The 12,575-nt window shown below is 31.8% G+C and overlaps 1 protein-coding gene across 7 annotated transcripts in view; it reads left to right on the forward strand.

Annotated features, from left to right (window-relative positions):
• Positions 1-532: 532 nt before the first annotated feature.
• esrrb (estrogen-related receptor beta) overlaps positions 533-12,575 on the forward strand; it is a 158,244-nt gene continuing 146,201 nt past the window's right edge. For 5 of the 7 annotated variants that reach the window (XR_015512513.1, XR_015512514.1, XR_015512515.1 and 2 more), the window contains exon 1: positions 533-589. Coding sequence is in view for 2 of the 7 variants with exons in the window: in XM_087288898.1 (XP_087145024.1) it covers positions 7,452-7,501 (50 nt within the window). In the remaining 5 variants the exon portion in view is untranslated. Of the gene's footprint in view, positions 590-7,196; positions 7,502-12,575 lie in introns of those variants that run through there. The other 2 variants (XM_087288898.1, XM_087288896.1) reach the window with 1 other exon arrangement.

The following is a 12,575-nucleotide window of genomic DNA, read 5'->3' on the forward strand; positions in this document are numbered from 1 at the left end:
GTTGTTTTTCTTTATTTTTACTCAAATAAACAAAGTTAAAACTTTGAAACGTTTCAAACAGTTAAGTTTGTCCAGATTTTGCCAATAGTTTTCGACATTTACAGAGAATCTGGAGAGTTAGAAGCAACGACGACATAAAATCGCGCCCAAAAGAGGTGACCACAACAGCTCAAGCTGAATCCATCGACACAATTACTGTTGTTTTTCATTTTTACTCCAATAAATGTTGTATCAAACAAACTTGAGACGTTTAAACTTTTAAAACAGGCAAGTTCGTCTAGATTTCACCAATATATAGGCTATACGTCTATACGCGCGCGAGTTTGAGCGACGCGTCAACAGCCGCCCACGGAAGAAATGTAAAGGTTAAAAGTTGTGCTACTTGTTAAAAGAGGCTGCCCGGTTGCCTGTGTGCGACTTATCCTCCGCTTAAGTGCCGGTTTACTGAGTTTTAGTAACACCGTTATGGTGTGAAGCGGCGGCGGAAGGAGGAGGAGCTCCTACAAAGGCTGCGGTTCAGGCTGCTGAAGGCGGTCAGTCGGAGATGGAGACGCACCTGAGGACGAGCTCCGTGTGTCTGTGTCTGCAGGTAGCTACATCCCATAACACTGCGATATACTACTTTAGACTATATCTCCAAATTGAGGTAAAGTTGGTTTTATATTTGCACATTCATTTAGTGACAACTTGTGACACGTTCCCTGTGTTTACCATGGTGGCTTGAAACCATATGTAAGATTTAAAAACAAGCAACGCACTATTTATTGGACTGCAAACAATGTTGTAGCCTACTTTGATAGTCATTTTTGACTTTTCTGAAATTATAATATTAAGGAGAAAGTCCGAATGTGCGAATATAAAACCAACTTTACCTCAGTCATCTCCACTTTGCTCTTTCTGCGACATCTCTTAGCGCTTTCCTCCCTAATGTTTAAAGCCTCTTCACACTGTTTTCCTCTCATCTATTAAAGCTCTTTCTTCATATTCAGACTGTCAGTTGTGTACAATATCTGTCTAGCACAGTTATTCAAATATATAACCCTCTGAATGACACCTACACTTCAGTTTAACGCGCTCAGACTGCATCTTGTTTAGTTTGATCTGTTTTCTTTCTGTTTTTCTTTCTTTTTGTTTTGTTTGCTTCTTATTAGTCGGTTTTTAGCACACAAGATAAATAAATTAGCAGAATTATCAATTTAGAGACGTCTGTAAAATTATTTATGAAATTATGTATTTAATTAGCCTATGTTCGTGTGTGTGATGTTGTTCTATAACAAACACTGAACATTATAATGTTGTCGTTCCAGTAATTATATTAGCGATATATTGATTAAATATAGACACATATTTGTGAGGAATATACAGATTATAATAATAAAACACTTAATTAATATAATACACTAAAACAATACTTTTTTGCTGATCATCTCACATACAGGAGTAGAAATACTGAGCTTTAGTACTGCATTTTCTGTTGTGTTTTGATTTGTTGAACTTGTCAAGCTAATTTCATAATGACAGATAATTATATTGAGTACAACCTGTATCAGAAATGCTTGCTTGTTTGCATTGAGACTTTAAAATGCTTATTCAGGCTTTAAATATATGAATTAGGTTTTACTTGGAGCATTATCAAACTCTTTTTTTCCCCCCTTATTCATAGTAGTATATAAATTGTAACGCATTTTATTTTCTCACACAAGGTAGCTAAATTAAATCTAGAGATACCACATCATTTAACACAAGCACAATATCAGCGTTTGATATCAAATCCTGTGTAACACAAGACGAGACCTTAATAAGCATTCCAAAGGGATTGTACGCAAATCATATGGATTAGGTTCGTGGATGAATGACCTTTAATTCCATGTTTTTCAATTAAATTACTGTATGTTCTTGAATCCCAGAGACATCAATCATCTGCTGCGTATCAGCGTGATCGAGTTTTAAAAGCACATGCAGATATAGTCCAGTCTATAGTATTTTTATTTTTACACGTTTTGTTTTTTGTTATTTGCTTGTGCACTTTTGATCAATTTATTGAACTGCTTGTCAGAGAAATACGAATATTTATTACAGTCACAGAGAAACAGAGATGCATGTTGAAATATTCTGACAGTGTTCAGATGGTCTATATAATTTAATAGTGTAAATCTGTTTGATTTATGCTAACGGACTGAATTAATTTAGCCTTTTCACTTATGTGTCGTACGTAGGGTTTTGTTTGTGAAGGCTTGCACTGAGACATGAGTGAGTCCTGTGATGATCAATAGGGATTGTGTGATGTTTTAGTATTGATTATGGAAACGCGAGCCATTGAACAGAGCAGGGCGGGGTTTCGTAATAACTCCAGCAGCTTCAAAGCAAATGTCCACCAATAAAAATACCAGAATTTTAATTTGTATTGAAATCAGGGCTGCGCAATGTATAAAAAATGTGATAATAGTATATGCATGCTTTCAAATATATCACAATGTATCAACATATATAGAAAAAATATCGTTGTCACAATATGCAATATTTCAATATATGAAATAATTCGAAATTTATTATTGTGATAATGATATATGCAATATTTGAATATATCGAAATGTAAGAAAATTATCATTAATCACTATAATGATGCATGCAATATTTGAATATTTCAAAATTATCAATATTGTGATAATGGCACATGCGATATTTATATATATCTCAATTCATCGAAATATCGAAAAATGATCATCACGATAATAGTATGTACAATAATTGAATATATGAAATATATCTAAATTATCATTATTGTGCTAATGGTATATGCGATATTTGAATATGTCCAGACATTACCGTTATTGTGCTAATGTTATATGCAATATTTGAATATGTCAAGAAATGTATCGAAATATATTGAAAAGTTATCGTTATCGCGATATTGGTACAAATAAATATTTGAATATATTGAAATTATTGGTATTGTGAAAATGGTAGGTGCAATATTACAATATACCGTAATGTTATCACAATAATCGTACATGCAATATTCGAATATATTGAAACGTATCAAAATATACCGAAAAATCTTTCTTATCACAAAAATGGTACATGTAATATTTGAATTTATCGAAACATATTGTAATTATTGTTATTGTGATAATGGTATATGCAATATTGAAATATGTCAAGAAATGTATCGTAATATATTGAAAAGTTATCGTTATCGCGATAATAGTACAATCAATATTTGAGTGTTTTGAAATTATTGTTATTGTTAAAATGATATGTGCAATATTACAATATACCGAAATGCATTGAACTATACAGAAAAATTACTGTTATCACAATAATCGTACATGCAATATTCAATTATATTGAAATGTATCGAAATATACTGAAAAAATTATTCTTTTCACTATAATGGTACATGCAATGTTTGAATATATCGAAATGTATTGTAATTATTGTTAGTGCGATAATGGTATATGTGATATTACAATATGACGAGAAATGTATGAAAATATATTAGAAAATGATTTTATCATGATTATAGTGCATTTAATATTTGAATATATCCAAATGATCGCTGTTGTGATAATGGTTTTTGCAATATTAAAATATATCGAAATGTATCGAAATATATCGAAAAACTATCATTATTACTATAATGGTATGCAATATTTGAATATGTCAAAGTATATCAAAATTATCATTATTGTGATAATAGTATATGCAATATCAAAATATGTCAAGAAATGTATAAAAATATATATAAAAATTAGCTTTATCGTGATAGTAATATATGCAATATTTGAATATATCGAAATTATTGTTATTGTGATAATGGTATATGCAATATTTAAAAAAATATCTAAATGTATCAAAATATATAAAAACTTACCGTTATCGTGATAATTGTATATGCAATATTTATATCACAGAGAGATGCAATAAATTCCTTCTTCTCCTTTTTTTTTTTGTGATGCACCGAAATTTAAATTCTGGTCCAAAATCAAACTTAATTATTTGTAATAATTATTTTTTGTTAAAGATATATATTTAATACGACTTTATAAATTTATTTAACTCAATAACTTACATTACACTGATTTTAAAATACACAAGCCAATAAAATAACCACATTTAACTGACAGCGAACGAGTCGCAAACGTTTTTATGTTACTTTAACTTGATTTAATATGCTAATCAAGTTTCTATACAAAGCTTATCGTAATATTATTAGTCAGTTTGACTGATTCAAGTTGAGATGGCAAAAAAAATTTCATTTAAATTAAAAAAAATTATGGTTGGAAGATTTTTTTTAAAATGTAAGGTAATGTTAGATCATAAGAAATATCGCAATAATCAACAACAACATCGGATATTTTCCCAGTATCTTGCAGCAATAATTGAAATACATGTCTGCTCCTTAGCATGCTTCTCTTTTCTTTCTCTCTCTCTCTGTGTGTGTGTGTTTAATTCGCTTGTGTTTGGCGAATTAGTGACACACAGGCAGCTGTTGAAAGTGTCCGCTTGTCATGCGTGTGGTTTTGTTAGGGCTCTGTTCTGATTCTCTGCTTATAAAACGTGATACAGGAGCGCGAGTGACTGTGAAATGCTATCTGCATTCCCTGCATTCTTCCAGGCTTGATCAACACACAGACTCACACCACCAAAAACACACACACACACACACACACACACACACACACACACACACACACACACACACACACACACACACACACACACACACACATACACACACACACACAGCTCCTTTTCTGCTACTGATGCCCACTTTGTGGACCCATACATTGTCTAGAAATTGCTCTCCATTATTTTAAAGGATAATTTTTGTTCTTATTAATTATTTGTTCAGTGTTTTTAATGTTTCATGAGAAGTATATGATTTCAACCAATTCACTTATATTTAGAAATGTATTCATTTATAAATATTTCAGTTCATTGTGAGCGGCATCTAATTTAATAAACACACATTTATTAAAATGAAAAAATCTTCATGAATGATGTTACTGTCTAAATATACGCTTTATAGTGTTTACATGTTAAAAATTAATATTTTGTCAAACAAAATAGAAAAATAATAAACACGAGCAGTTTAGTTTGGAATAGGGTTTTGTTTGATTGTTGCAATTGCAGGAAATTATTCATAAATTAATGTTGTTTTTTAATAAGTAAATATCATATCAAAGTGTATCAGCAAGAGAACATTTGTATTTGAATATAAAATGAAAAATAATAATAACAAATAATAAATGATCAGCACAATAAATCGTTTGAGCATCGATATCGCAATTTGTATCCGCAATAGCCACATCGCAGGTTTGATTATTTATTAAAGATCAAAGGAAAAAAAATGATGTTATTAAATATTGTTTTTATAATTATTTATACAACAATGACCAAGTTATTTTATGTTTGATTGTTAAACTTTTGTATTTGAATTCTGTTAGGCCAGATAACCATAACACACTCTTTTTTTAACCTTTACTTGTCCTCTGTCTATTTAATTATTATTATTATTATTATTATTATTATTATTATTTGTCCTATTTACATGCTTAACTATTTTATTTTATTCCGATGTAATGCATTAAAAAAGACTTGATCACCTTAGTCGATCTAAATTAATGACATCTTTCCAAAATAGAGCTATTCAAGCCATCTGGTGAAATTGTATTCATATCGCAAGATTTTTCCAATATCATACAGCTCTTGTGTGCGAATATATATATATATATATATATATATATATATATATATATATATATATATATATATATATATATATATATATATATATATAGTACAGTTGAAGTCAGAATTATTCACCCCTCTTTGATTTGTATTTCTTTTTGAAATATTTCCTAAATGATGTTGAACAGATTCAGCAAATTTTCACAGTATTTCTGATAATATTTTTTATTCCGGAGAAAGTCTGATTTGTTTTATTTTGGCTAGAATAAAAGCAGTTTTTAATTTTTTAAAAGCCATTTTAGGGTCAATATTATCAGCCCCTTTAAGCTATATATTTTTTAAAATTGTTTTCAGAACAAACCACTGTTGTACAATAACTTGCCTAATTACCCTAACTTTACCCTAGTTAACCTAGTTAAGCCTTTAAATGTCTCTTTAAGCTGTATAGAAGTGTCTTGAATAATATCTAGTCTAATATTATTTACTGCCATCATGACAAAGAGAAAATAAATCAGTTATTAGATTATTAAAACTATTATGATTAGAAATGTGCTGAAGAAATCTTCTCTTCATTAAACAGACATTGGGGGAAAAGTAAACAGGAGGGCTTATAATTCTGCACATGTATTATGTCAAAACAAACTTTTATTTTGGCTGCAAATTAATCTTTGCACTTATGTTGCCTTGTCAAAATCAAGACCATTTTTTCTTAAAATAAGATACAGAATTTGGGGTAAGTAAAGTAATCTTACTTTAAACCAAAAACAGGATTATTTTGCTTGTTTTGAGGACAGCCTAAATACATTTTGACTGATTATTTCTGAACACAAAACATTATTATTAATGTTTTAATTGCTTCTATAAAATGCTTCTTGATTTAAGGATATTTAGATATTTGGACTAAAAGCAGATATAACACATGTTGTTAAACGTTTTACATTTTTCTAAAATGACAGATTAACACATTATATATGTATTGTGAACATGTATTTATTAACTTAAATATTATGCAGGAAAAATTTTTAATTAAAGCTGTATATGATAAAACACATGTTGTTAAACTTGTTTTATTAACAGGATTTTCTGCATAGTATTCAACACAGTAAGTACATACATTTTTATTTAATAAAAACAATTTACATTTAAAAAAGTGTAATTCTTCAATCTAAATCAAAAGAAATTTCTGATAGTACAAGTTTCCCCCTTTTAGTGAAATGTAAAACGCATTGTGCTTTATATATTTGCTCCAGTGTGTCTTAAAGCCCGTCCGCTCAGCATGTGTGTGTGTGTGTGTGTGTGTGTGTGTGTGTGTGTGTGCAATCATCTGTGAGTATTTCAGCACATCTGCTCCTCCTCCTGCTCACTCCCCCTCCCCCTCCCCAGCGGAGCTCCACCCACCGATGTATCCAAGCCCCACCCCCCGGCAGCCAGCAGCCAACAGCAGCTGTTCCATATTCATCAAGCTCTTGAGTCTTAAAGAGGCCGACACTGAGCATGCAAACACTCATTTCTGCCTCTCCAGCGCTCTCATCATAGCGGCTCTCTCTCCCTCTGTGTGCCCTCCCCCCGCGCACACACACACTCACACACACACATGCGTACCTGAGCCGCGGTGGGCTGCGCTGCTGCTGCTGCTGCTGGAGGGGCTTTGCGCCGCAACTTTTCAGAAGGTGCCGGCTCGTGTTTTTGGGGGGAGTGTCCGGCGAGTGTTTCCTCTTTCCTTCTTCTCTTCCTCCTGGAATGCTAAAACTGGGCTGATGGACATTTCCGAACTTTGCATCCCTGATCCTCTCAGCTATCATAACCAGTAGGTGCATCTTTCCTCTTGCGTGCGCTAACACCGCTTCATCCCTCTCTGAACTTTTCCGCTGCTGCATTCTCTGTTGCATGCTCACTTTGAGATTAGTTTAGATTAGTTTGCTCTCGGATGCTCTTCTTTATGAGCAAGTGTTGAGGACAGGAGGCGGCAGGACGGGTGTGTGTTTATGTAGTGGACTGAATGAATGTGTAGTGTGTGTGTGGTGTCCCAGCGGAGGGCTCCAGGTGTCCGTCTGACACTCACAGCGCTCGGGACACTTGCAACTTACGGATGCTTCTTGTAAGGACGCGTTTAACATTTGCACTCTCTTTCTCTTTGAGTTCTTGTTTACAAATTGTGGTGACTAATAATAATAATAATAATAATAATAATATATATGTATAAATTCCTGATCTAATTCATAGAAAACTAGTGTCGGCAGAATTAAAATGCACACTTAGTTTGGGTTTAAATGATGTTTTACAAATTTATGAATAAAATAATAATGAAAATTATGATGAAATTATAAATTTAATAACATTATTTGTTTATTTGTACGCTGAGAACTCTAAATTTCAGTGTATTTTGATTATTAAAATTATCGTGAAATGTAAACATACAGAAAAAGCCTTATATTCTAATTGTAAAACGGTAACTTAAACGGCTAATACACAAAATATGCTTTGATTATCAAAAAATAATAATAAAAATTTTAAAAATAATTAATAAAAAATAAACAACATTAAAAATTTAAACATGCGTTTGCTCTGTGTATGGATTTATTTATTGTTTGCATTCACTCATAGTAATGTCCCACCAGCAGCTCTGACTCTCCACGGGCTGAATGCAGACGGCGTGTGTGTGTGTGAGTGTGTGTGTGTGTGTTTTGGGTAAATTAGAGTAGATTACACTCTGCACACTTTAGTCATCTTAAACACACATATTTTAAGCTGCTTTGTAGTTTTACACTAAGACGGATTACAAAGGTTCAATACAGCTCAGCTGCTCTGGCGCGTTTCCTCCAGCACCTCATCTACACGCTCCCACTCTCAAATCTCTGTTCATATTTAAAATGCATGTATTTATAATAAAGCATTTCTTTAAATGAGTCTTCTTAGGCTCAAAGCTGAAGTGAGATTTTAATTATTGACCCTCGATGGTTTAATATTAGGAGTTTTAATATTTTCCTAAAATAATTCCTCAATCTGCCGGCTGTCCTTCGTGTTTAGTTGTGATGTGCTGTATTTGTCAGTGTTGCTTGAATCTGTTCAATTCAATTATTATTATATGATAATCATTTAATGATGATTTGATTTAGTAAATATTTATAGGGTTTCCCAGTGTTGTGTTGCAGCTGGAAGGGCATCCGCTGTGAAAAACATATGCTGCATAAGTTGGCAGTTCATTCCACTGTGGCGACCACAGATTAATAAAGGGACTAAGCCGAAAAGAAAATGAGTGAATGAAAATATTTATAGGTACACTGCAAAATAAATGCCCTTCTTAATCATTTTAATTTAGATTTTGCAAGATTTTGTCTTGTTTCTAGTCCAAATATCTAAAAAATCTTAAATCAAAAAGATTTTTCTACACTAGTAAAAAAAAAAACATTGTTTTATTTTCTTAAATAATGAGTGAAAATGAAGTGAGTTTTCCCTTAAATCAAGCCAAATAGTCTGCAGAATAATTATAAAGCAGAGTGGTCTTGTTTTTGGTTTGAAATTACATTATTTAGTTAACCCTATTGACTAGAAACAAGACAAACACTAAGGCAGTGTATATAGTAATTAGAAAGAAACATAGCCATATTTGCATATTGTTTTTATGATGTGTGTATTTGAAATGAACCTCATTGTGCATCTATATGCATTGTGTTTAATATATATAAAGAGCAAATGAAGAGTTCAGATGCAAAAACCTCTGAGTGCCGTCTGAAATTTAAATCGGAAATGAACATTTTTCTCAGCCTCCTTTGTTAATGTTGAGATATTTCACGTTAAAGATCAGGAAAAGGACTTACTCTTTGCCCTGAAAGTGCTATTTTACAGAACATACACACACAAGAGCCTGATAAAAATGCTCATTTTAGAGGAAAACGTCAGATGGCATTTAGAGGTTTTTGCATGTACGCTGAAAAAAAATTATTCAAAGATGATTGCTTGCATTTACTCAATAGTTTTTTTTACGTTAAGTGGTTGTAAACAATTTATTTGGGTTGAATTTAAACAAACAAATTAAGTTGAACATTATTAAATTTAATTTGTTTGTTTAAATTCAGCACAAATAAATTGTTTGCAACAGTTCTGCATCACTGTTTTTTCAGTGAAACTCTTTAAATCTTCCACACTTTTGATTAGCAAATGACAGCATTTTCTCTGTGTGCAATCTGTATGTTCATTTATTAATTAGTTATTTATTTAAAAAAATCTACTTTAATTATTTAGTATCTCCTGCAATAGTTCAGTGAATGCTGTTCAGTCAGATGAGGTGTGTTTCAGCCTTTTAAAGTGTGCATGAATGGCGCTGTCTGTACAGTGTGTGTGTGTGTGTGATTACGGCTGCTGTACATTTTCTATCGGGGCTGATGGTATTGCAGTGTGTGTGAGTGTGTTTGACCTCAGATGCACCTCCGCTCTGGATTCACCAGGAAATGTTTATTAGCTTACACAGTGTTCATATATAAGTGCACCCCTCACAAATCTATTGTTTAAGTCATATGTTTATTAGGAAGCTCTACAATATTATATGTGTGCATATGCATTAGATTGATCAGTGCTGAAGCCAAATCTGGAGCTCATCTAACAGAATAACTTAAAATAACGGTCCAAAAACTAATACAGTCAAATGAATATGTTCTAGAACAAAATTAAATACAAATTTAAAAGAAGGAAAAATCAAAAGAAGCAAAAAATTTAACAATTTATATTAAATTTTGAAGGTTTTTGCAATATTTTGCTTGAATTTAATTGTTTTATCTTGCAATTCTCAATGTTTGATGACTAAATTATTATATTATTAAATAAATCTGTTTAATAAATGTGTTTTGTTCAAATTCACTGAAATACATTGCCTATATTCACTGAGAAATGGAGGAAAATATTCATTTTGTACTCAGTTATGCTGAGCACTGTGTGTGTATGTATATATATATATATATATATATATATATATATATATATATATATATATATATACATATATATATACATATTTATTTATTTATATATATATATATATATATATATATATATATATATATATATATATATATATATATATATATACATATATATATATATTTTTATTTATATATTTATTTATATATTTTTTTATATATTTATATATATATATATATATATATATATATATATATATATATATATTTATATATATATATATTTATATATATATATTTATATATATATATTTATATATATATATATATATATATATTTATATATATATATATATATATATATATATATATATATATATATATATATATATATATATATATATTTATATATATATATGTGGGTGTGTGTGTGTGTGTGTGTGTGTGGTCAGATTGAATCTGCTGCTAGTGTGTTTCCCAGCAAATTTCACCATTGAGAAAAGTGGAGCTGCATTCGGTCATTTTGACGTCTGCTGGGATATTTAATATGACCCGGAGCAAAGACTGACTAGACGCGTTCTCGGCCTGGTTTCAGCGCAGAGCGGATTAGGTTTGCATGCAGAAAACCTCAATAAGACAAATTCAATTCAAGCATTGTTGGACTTCATTACCGAGTTGGCAAATCGAGCACATAAAGAGCGTATCTCTAGCATTTCCGACCCCCCCCCCCCTGCCTCCATTGGTTTTTATCGCATTAGGTCAGGAAGAAAAAACAAAAAAGAGCAGAGCGATGGGAATTGCATTAGTGCATCTTAAGTTAAAAGCCCGGCGCTCTTTGAGCAAGTGTTTCAGTGCTGTTGGGTTAATCAGATTTTTGCTGTCTGTGTGGAGATGCTATCGCGGGTAACCAAAGCGGCCGGCTCTGACACTATCCAGATGGGATCAGCTTACAGTAATTTGGTTTCAGAAAACATTACTCACACAGATCCATGGCTGTGGTCAGCCCACATATTCATGAGCTCTGGAGAGGGTTTCGATTGTCCGCGCGGCCAGCTGACCTTTGGCCAGAATGAGCATTTCGCTTTTTCAACAAACGCACCGTTTAACGTTCTCCTCGCCTCAGAAGTTCTTTCTGTTGGGTGTTTATTGTGGACACACGCTCTATATTTGTCATCTGCACGCTTATAATCCTGATTCACACTCCAACACCTCTAACCAGCTGTGCTTTTTTCCTTTCGCTCGCTCAGACGATCAATCTCCTCAGTGTTTCAGGAGGAAATGAAAGGTTCTGTAGTGTTGTTGATGGTTCCGTCTTATTTACTTCACTAATGATTCTGAATTAAAATGTTTGCTTGATGTAAAAATAAGCGCTAAAAGGAGCTTTGATGAGCCATTCAGGATTGTTTCTTACGCAAGCAATAGAATTAATGCAAAACTAGCAAGATTAAGAGATTAAAAGGGTGTCTTACTCCACAAAAAACAAGATAATATTTTATGAAATAATACTGTTTTAGCACAATAAAGAACTTTTCTGTGCATTGGGAAAGGCCCGTGTCCAGCTGAAGGCTAAATGATTAGTTTACAATGATTTATTTTGTTTAACAGAGATTTTATTTAGTGTTCACTATTATATTTTCATTCTGAAGAAAGTTTTGTTGTTGTTGTTGTTTGGCTAGTATAAAAGCAATTCTTTATTTATTCATTCATTCATTTTCTTGTCGACTTAGTCCCTTTATTAATCTGGGGTTGCCACAGCGGAATGAACCGCCAACTCATCCAGCAAGTTTTTACGCAGCGGATGCCCTTCCAGCCGCAACCCATCTCTGGGAAAAATTCTTTATTTAATTAATATATAATGTTTTTTTTACTTCAGAAAAGAATAAAATTAATTAGGATTAAGGTTATTTGTTTATTTTTTTTTTAAAAGGGTGTTTTTGTAGTGATCCCTATTTTTTTACTCCAAAAAAA

The sequence above is a fragment of the Danio rerio genome, chromosome 17 (assembly GCF_052040795.2).
Source record: "Danio rerio strain M-AB ecotype USA chromosome 17, GRCz13ab, whole genome shotgun sequence".
Taxonomy (NCBI): domain Eukaryota; kingdom Metazoa; phylum Chordata; class Actinopteri; order Cypriniformes; family Danionidae; genus Danio; species Danio rerio.